This window comes from Aspergillus niger (genome assembly GCF_000002855.4).
Source record: "Aspergillus niger supercontig An16".
Classification (NCBI taxonomy): Eukaryota; Fungi; Ascomycota; class Eurotiomycetes; order Eurotiales; family Aspergillaceae; genus Aspergillus; species Aspergillus niger.
Genome location: NT_166531.1, coordinates 1,880,065 through 1,887,950, shown reverse-complemented (window position 1 = coordinate 1,887,950; position 7,886 = coordinate 1,880,065). Strand labels below are relative to the sequence as shown.

At 51.3% G+C, this 7,886-nt stretch overlaps 6 protein-coding genes across 6 annotated transcripts; 2 read left to right on the top strand and 4 right to left on the bottom strand.

The window, feature by feature from the left end:
* Window positions 1–11: 11 nt before the first annotated feature.
* Window positions 12–1,067, top strand: An16g08360 (uncharacterized protein; the record flags this gene model as incomplete). Its single annotated transcript, XM_001398097.3, has 1 exon — window positions 12–1,067. A coding segment is annotated over one exon (1,056 nt), but the record flags the coding sequence as incomplete, so codon positions are not given.
* A 1,030-nt stretch (window positions 1,068–2,097) lies between these two features.
* On the bottom strand, window positions 2,098–2,605 carry An16g08350 (hypothetical protein; the record flags this gene model as incomplete). The annotated part of the gene is made up of 3 exons (XM_059745339.1): window positions 2,098–2,242; window positions 2,365–2,460; window positions 2,505–2,605. The coding sequence occupies 3 exons, from the start codon at window positions 2,603–2,605 to the stop codon at window positions 2,098–2,100; spliced, it is 342 nt and encodes a 113-aa protein (XP_059599561.1).
* A 33-nt stretch (window positions 2,606–2,638) lies between these two features.
* On the bottom strand, window positions 2,639–3,830 carry An16g08340 (hypothetical protein; the record flags this gene model as incomplete). Its single annotated transcript, XM_059745338.1, has 7 exons — window positions 2,639–2,761; window positions 2,838–2,946; window positions 3,091–3,201; window positions 3,277–3,301; window positions 3,387–3,509; window positions 3,608–3,704; window positions 3,753–3,830. The coding sequence occupies 7 exons, from the start codon at window positions 3,828–3,830 to the stop codon at window positions 2,639–2,641; spliced, it is 666 nt and encodes a 221-aa protein (XP_059599560.1).
* Window positions 3,831–4,217: 387 nt separating this feature from the next.
* Window positions 4,218–5,468, top strand: An16g08330 (uncharacterized protein; the record flags this gene model as incomplete). The annotated part of the gene is made up of 1 exon (XM_001398094.1): window positions 4,218–5,468. The coding sequence occupies one exon, from the start codon at window positions 4,218–4,220 to the stop codon at window positions 5,466–5,468; it is 1,251 nt and encodes a 416-aa protein (XP_001398131.1).
* A 378-nt stretch (window positions 5,469–5,846) lies between these two features.
* On the bottom strand, window positions 5,847–6,613 carry An16g08320 (hypothetical protein; the record flags this gene model as incomplete). Its single annotated transcript, XM_059745337.1, has 4 exons — window positions 5,847–5,934; window positions 6,041–6,239; window positions 6,285–6,435; window positions 6,533–6,613. 4 exons carry the CDS (start codon window positions 6,611–6,613, stop codon window positions 5,847–5,849), a joined length of 519 nt encoding a protein of 172 aa, XP_059599559.1.
* A 166-nt stretch (window positions 6,614–6,779) lies between these two features.
* Window positions 6,780–7,618, bottom strand: An16g08310 (hypothetical protein; the record flags this gene model as incomplete). Its single annotated transcript, XM_059745336.1, has 5 exons — window positions 6,780–7,040; window positions 7,127–7,188; window positions 7,281–7,320; window positions 7,427–7,481; window positions 7,572–7,618. The coding sequence occupies 5 exons, from the start codon at window positions 7,616–7,618 to the stop codon at window positions 6,780–6,782; spliced, it is 465 nt and encodes a 154-aa protein (XP_059599558.1).
* Window positions 7,619–7,886: the final 268 nt, after the last annotated feature.

The following is a 7,886-nucleotide window of genomic DNA, read 5'->3' as shown; positions in this document are numbered from 1 at the left end:
CCGCTGCAGAGCAGAATGATGGCGATGGATGGGACGCCATTGGGGATGATACATCCAAGGGAAAGAAAGGTAAAAAGAACAAGAAGGACAAGAAAAAGAAGAAGGGAGGTGCTGCAGAGGAGGCCGCGCCCAACCTGACTCCTCCATCCACGCCACCTCCCCAGAACTCGAAGCCGGAAGAGGAAGCCGCCAATCCTGCTTCTGAAGCCAACGCAGTGTCTGAGGATGCCACCCCAGCTCCTGAGACCGTAGAGGCACTTCCTGCTGCGGAGCCAGCTGAAACTGCGGTAGCGACATCATCGCCTACCGAAAGCTGGGAGCACACTGCGCCTACGCTTCCAGAAGAGGGGGCAGACGTTCCTGGCAAACAGGACAACAACGAACAGAAGGAAGAGACACAGCAGAAGGAGAGTGAAGAGTCCAAAGAGCACCCGGGGGCCACGACCAGACGACAGACGGGTCCGATGATCGACACCTCTTTCGCCAGGCAGCAGTACTCCCGGATGAATGAGAAAGGAACCAGTCTCTGGGATGAGTTCTCAGCCATCGACTACGTCGACCCCCGCTCTTGCTCCGTGACGAGGCCTCCAAGTGTCATGTCTGCCCGGTCCCCGTTTGAGCTGCCATACCTGGTCTTCCATGCCAAGCTGTACGTCTTTGCAACCCGATACCTGATCCCTGCGCTGGCCCAGCTCTGTCTTCGCAAGCTCCATCGCGACCTGCTGTACCTGGGATTCGCGGAATCGAGCATCGAGAATGAGGACGAGGAGCAGCACAGCCTCAACACCACCAAGGCCAGAAAGGTCCTTGATCTCCTGCATTACACGTACACCAAGACTACTCGCCTGGAGCCGATCACCCCCACGTCCGCTACACAGCTGCGGGACAACGAGCTACGGAAGCTGGTCGTGCACTTTGCTGCCTGCAAGGTGCGCGATTTGGCGGCCTACTCTCCGCCAGTAGATCCGTCGAGCAAGCCATTGAAGCCTTCAGCGCGGGGCTTCCGTGCCTTGCTGGACACCACCACCGAGCTTGCTTCGGACCTGGTGTATCGGATGATGATGTGAATGTCCTTTCCATTGCGTCTGATCTCTCCACTCGTTTCCCCTTTTCTTTTCCTCGATACGATTCTTTCAAGAAAACTCCAATCCATCCTCCCTACATGTATATCCAGATACGCACGACCCACAGAAGAAACAACGCACGACAGATGGCATGAGATGCATGACCTGGCGTAAGGGATGAATGATAAGTGTATGGAGTCTGTTTCAAAATTTGTGCGCTCATCGTTCCCACTGCCAACAACGAATTTCCTTTTGTGTATATGATGTTGAATGATTATTTGCTATGATTTACCCTGGTTCCATCGTGGATGCGTAATAACAAATGCATCTTGAGTTTGCGTCGCAATGAGGTATCCTGATAGCGTATTTTATTGTCTTGGGACAGGTTGCATGTGCATGTTTAGCGTTTCTGCATGATGATCCAAGCCGCGCGAAGCGAGTTCCAGATTCTTCGTCTGCCTAAGATTTGACCTGTGTCTTGCAGAGGACAGCGTTCGTCTTACTTTCCCTATTATAAAATGGATTAGGTTTTTCTAATTCAAGCCGTGTCACTGCAGGCCATAGTCCATCTGCAGGGGTCCAGAAGCCGACCGGGTTGCCGTGAAGAGCTGGGCGTTGGACACCATCTGCAGCCGATGTCGTCGCCTTGACGGAATCCTAGTAGATAGCGGCCATCCAACTCGCGCTCCATCTCTCGTCACTCCAGGGGGTAAATGAGGAAGTGCATCGCCACTGGCTTGGCATATTGTAGGCAATCACATTTCCCAGGGACCTCCGGAGGACCAGGAAGTAGGCGAGGAGATAAGGGCGTCAGTCACAGTATGGAATCACGACTCGAGGATTAGGCGACAAGAAGGGGATCGCCAGCGGACAAGAACGCCGAGATAGTCTCATCAACGATCTATCGAGTCTCAGGTATCTTGATAGATGGCTGAGCCATGCTTGGCGGCGATCCGGCCAAGAGCATCCAAGAGACGGAAGGGAGGATCGGGATTGAGTTTGGGAAGGAGGAAGAAGAAGATCAGTTCTATCTCTAACCGTCTAATCTATCTGGACTATCTGGACTGTCTGGATTATCTGGTCCATCTTGTAAACGTTCCGGAGGAAAGTCGTGCCAAGGATGCCCAGCCAGGATTTCCTCTGAGGCTTTTCCGTCTTCCTCCGCCGCCCAAATTTCACTCTCCCACAAACTTCATTTCCTCTCCTTCCCAATTGTCTGTCTGTCCCCCCCATCGCGAATGGCTCAGTTATTGCTCTCACCGGTGATCTCAGTTTATGCGTATATGGGCCGGTTTTTTACATTGTTGCCATCCATGGGTCACCCGCATGGATCAGGGCCCACTTCCGATCCTCCCCCCTCTCCATCGCATTCTTTGGGTTGCGGTCGTCTTTAGTTCTTCCCAAGAATCACATCCGCAGTCTTAATAGTATTGGCAAAACCTTCCTGCTCGCTTCCCTCTCCCATATTCTGGGCATTTTATAGCCACCTCTACTTGGCAGCGGAGATGCCATGGTGCGTTGTCGATCCCCCTCTTGGCCATCGCTCGTCTGGGGAGCGAAACAGGTTGGAGAAATCAGCGCACGTTGAAGATTCCTGGATGCGCACTACAACTTGTTTGCCCGCTTGATTGGCCCGGATGGCGTCCATCGAGTTCCACTTTCCCAGCTCCAACCTTGTCTTTGGGACTGTCTCCCGACTGAGTAAGTGTACTATCTCTGGTTCTCCTGCTACTGCTCCTGCTCCTGCTACTGCTGCTGTTTCTCGTCTCGTACCTCCCTGGCTCTGTCTCCCGTGCCTAATCCTCGGTCCGAACAGGGCTTAGCATCGACTGCCTCCCGTTTGGCCACTCCTTTTGCCGCTCCGTCGCGGCCCATGTCGTAACTCTCACAATGGGCCGAAAAGGTTTCGGGATGGATCCAGGGGCAAAAAATCAAAACCTCAAAAATTCAGTTTTTTTTTCCCCGATAGCAACCTCATCAAACTCAGAATCACCACCAGCAGTTCAAAATTGAGACGAAGTTATACAGGTCTCTTGGCCGATTCAGACCTGTGGTCCCTGATGTGGCAGCGATTCTGCGGTGACAAATGCTGGCAATGGTCACGTCCGCGCGCTCGGGGAATTTCCGGACCCCAACCCTTCAAAACGGGTAAAATTCTGTGATAATAATAACACAGTGCGTGGCGCATACCATCAATTCTTCTACTCAGAACTGGCTTGCCTGCCAGTTGACGTTGTCTATGCATACCGACCCACTGATGCAGAACCATAACCTCGCATGGCTTGGCGGAAGAGAGTCTCTGGAAGGTTGAGGATCATGAACCATCAGCTCCCCTAGCCATCAGGTTCAACCTTCGCCTCCTATGATGCTTCGACTGAGTGCCCGTGGATCCCTGTCCGCCTTGGCAATATGATGGCCCCCCCTTTGTTATGCTTCCTAATCCTCCTGACCTAAGAGGGATATTACATACGCCTAGATATTGGGCCCCGCGATGCTGATTATCTGAAGTCTAGACTGTGATGTTCTTCGCCTGGTGAGCCAACCAATATTGCCATGCCCCTGCAGGTCGGCTGTTATGCTCTTGGCCATGCTGCGTTGACACTTGAAGGTCGATCTTTCTGGCAGCCCAAGAAGCACTGCCTTACTGTAGCCCCAAAGCATAGGGGTTGATGCGTAGTTTTATATGACCTGTGGAATGTCCTGTTGGAGGTGCAATGCATCGCTGGTAGTCGAGCTCGTGAAACAATTGGTTCTTCCAGAAGCCATTGCATTACCTGAGCAAACACTCTGTCTTACCAGAAATTTTTTTTCCATATCCACTCCACAATTATCAATTCAGTTCTCCGTATCCCAAAACGTTTTTCCGTGCTGTTTCGCTGTGGGCCCCCGGTGTACAATAGTAGTACGGGTCCGCTCAGCTTGCTAAGGCCTGGTCACCCCTCCCTGGTTAAAAGGCTGGCTCATTCCTTTCGAGGCACTTGAACCAGACATTATCTACTTCTTGATATCCTCCTACGGTTCACGAGCAGGGAAGCCGGTGGCTGTTGCTCCCCATCGGTTACATTGCTTCACACCTCTTCTCTCTATCTCTATCTTTTATTCCTTCACCTCATATCTTATACATCACCGTATAGACCATAGTCGATCAGCACTATGAACGTTGAAACGAGCCTCCCTGGCTCGTCTGGTTCGGATCTGGAAACCTTCCACCATGAGACCAAGAAACATGCCAACCATGATTCCGGAATATCTGTCAATCACGAAGCCGAAATAGGCGTCAACCATACATTCGAGAAGCCAGGTCCAGTGGGGATCCGCGAACGTTTACGCCATTTTACCTGGGCCTGGTACACCTTGACCATGAGCTGCGGCGGGTTGGCCCTCCTTATTGTCAACCAGCCTCATGACTTCAAGGGCTTGAAGGACATTGCCCGGGTAGTCTACTGTCTCAACCTTGCATTCTTCGTCATCGTCACTTCTCTCATGGCCATCAGATTCATCCTGCATAAGAATATGTGGGAGTCTCTCGGTCATGACCGTGAAGGTCTCTTCTTCCCGACCTTCTGGCTTTCCATTGCAACCATGATCACTGGATTGTACAAGTGCTTCGGTGATGACGCGAACGAGAAATTTACCAAGTGTCTCCAAGTCCTCTTCTGGATCTACTGTGGCTGTACCATGATCACCGCCGTCGGTCAGTACTCTTTTGTCTTTGCCACCCATAAATACGAGTTGCACACCATGATGCCTTCGTGGATTTTGCCTGCCTTCCCTGTCATGCTTAGTGGTACCATCGCGTCTGTTATCGGAAGCGGCCAGCCAGCCAGTGACGGTATCCCTATCATCATAGCTGGCATTACCTTCCAGGGACTTGGTTTCTCGATCAGTTTCATGATGTACGCCCACTACATCGGACGACTGATGGAGGTCGGCTTGCCTTCCCCCGAACACAGGCCTGGCATGTTCATCTGTGTTGGCCCACCTGCCTTTACTGCCCTCGCTTTGGTTGGTATGGCTAAGGCGTTGCCTGATGATTTCCAGATCGTCGGTGATCCCCATGCTGTTATTGACGGACGCGTCATGCTGTTCCTCGCTGTCAGTGCGGCCATCTTCCTTTGGGCCCTGAGTTTCTGGTTTTTCTGCATTGCGGTTGTTGCTGTCGTCCGATCCCCGCCGAAGGGTTTCCACCTCAACTGGTTCGCTATGGTCTTCCCCAACACGGGTTTCACCCTTGCCACCATCACCCTGGCCAACATGTTTGAGAGCCCAGGCGTCAAGGGCGTGGCCACCGCCATGTCTCTCTGTGTCATCATCATGTTTATCTTTGTCTTGGTTAGCGCCATCCGGGCCGTTATCCGCAAGGACATCATGTGGCCGGGTCAAGATGAGGATGTGTCTGAATGATCTCTCACACCGCCGTGTTTCCTTTTTTTCTATTTCTCTCATATTTAGCCTCAGCATCTTTTGGGTTTCAATGTTCTTGCATCTCTAGCGGTGAATTCTGGTGAACGATTATATGCATACACTATTGAGCGCTCATTCTTTGTGTCAGCCTTTCTACGACGCCTTTTGGATTGTTGTTCTAGCTACACAGGCGTTTGGGATACATCATAGATATAGAATTAGACTTTTCCATGTCCTACAATTCCCGTATCTTATGTGTGACTCCATCGGAAGTTCCCTAGGGTAAACAGCTCGCAATGGCCTGCGTTATGCTACGTGAACAGTAATCCGATCCCTTCTTGCTACACAATACGGACTGTCCTGGTAGTGTGATGGTCATTACGAGAGACTCCGTGGAATGGTATCTGTCGCATCGTCCCGTTCACTCTTTTCTCCGTTCACACTCCTCGACCGTTCACCATCTCCACTTCCTAATCAGGGCGGAGATGCCTCCATTCCGCGAAAATATGTGAATCCTGGTGTTCAGCGTAACGCTGTGAGGCACTCATTCCACGATCAGGGCCTCATTCCACGGTTTGAAGCCCTCATTCCACGATCTCCTCCCTGATTCCCTTGTATAGAGTGAACGGAGGCACTGGACTGTGAACGATGATCCAGGCTCTGATGACTGATGATTCTCAGGTATAAAAGGCCCTTCCTTCTCCCTCCAAATCTCTCCTTCGCATTCTCCCCTCCTCTCCATACTCAGCAGGGTCTCAAGCATCGATCTGACTGCTCATCAGCTCATCATACACTCTTTTGAACCATCATCATCACCTTCATCTTCATCATCTTCATCTTCATCACATTCTTTTTTGATGCTTAGATGGCTAGTGTGGCCTATCGATACTCCTTCTTTCCTTTCTAGTCTTTCCTTTTTCCTTCTGTTTCCTTCTGGTGTGACCTCGCTCTTTTGTCTATCTTCCTTCTATGGATGATGCATCCCCACCAAAGTATACTGCCTTCCTTCTACACCGCATACTGCCCCTCATGTAATCTCCACACTCTTTTTACTTGTTTCTTACGCCTAACTCACTCTCTCCACCATAGATCACACATAGTTCTGTCAAGGAGGGGTAATTTTCCTTGCTTTGGGGACCCTCCATCGCCTCACCTGATCACTTTCTTCTTTGGGGACGGAGATTCAGTCTAGCGAGCGGGGACCAAGCCCAAGAAGTCGTCTGTTCCGATGGCACGATCTTCATATGTTTCCGTTATACGTCACACCATGTCATTTCCTGTTATTATATCTCTTATTTCTATTATTTTGCATTATGATATCTCTTTTGTGGTGTCTCTCCCTTTGGTGCCACGTGGGCCTGTCCAGTTGGCCTCACTCACGTTTGGGGCGGGATGAGATCGACTAGCAAGCAACGTCCGCCTCATCTCGCAGCCTCTAAAACCCCCCGGGGAAACACCGGCTACGATGGGTTTGGCATAAGTCGGCTTCTCCGAATACCCCGACCGTCCTGGGCATTTTTTCGGCTTCGGCATGCCGGGGGAGCTTCTCTTTGCCACGGCATCTTCTCGCTCCTAACACCGAGAAACCCACAGTAAGCATAAACAAGCCCCTGGTTCCAGCCACTCAGGAAAACTAACCCCACTTTTTCAGGGCACACCATGGGGATACGAGCACCTTTTGGGTCACCGGTCTTGCCTCGGATGAAGTCCGTCGAGTAACCTGCCACTCTGTCATTCTTATTGGAAACAAGACAGGATAGCGTTGAAAAAAAAAGCTCTTCTCGGCGACGATCCAGCTCTCGATCGGCTCACTGTGCCGGCAGATCGTACCTCGGCCATCCAACCACATCCCCTCGATTATTATGCATAAAGCGCCTTGTTATGCTTATTCGACTTTGCATTTCTTGTCCTGATCCTTATCCTTATCCTAATTTTCATTAATCTTTTTTCCCCCCCACCCAACGCGCCGACCGGGCGGTTTGCATCTCCGCAGCAGTTCTGACTCGTGTCCCCCTCTTCTCCAAAAGTCGCCTCGTTCGTGGTTCTCTTACGACTCCTTATTGCATTGTCTCTCGTAACAGAATCACGCCATGATGCCTCAACAACTCTGAGACGGGCTTGCTCAACTCCGCGGAACATTCATTCTCCATCGTCCCCATGAAGGCCTAACCCCGGCGATCAGTAGCGCCGTTTGTGATTTCTATGACATACTGAAACCAAGCCCCATGGAGAAGGCCTGCACCGACATGTTTGATTACGGCAACTCGCCTGTCACAGTATATACGATGCGAGACCATTCTCAACTCCTGCCATTATTCGGTGGAGATTGCATGTACGGGACTCCTCGACCTTGATTGGCTGGCCCAGTCTTCAGCAACACCACTGGCAGCTCACCCATGTACAATCTATAGTATGCCA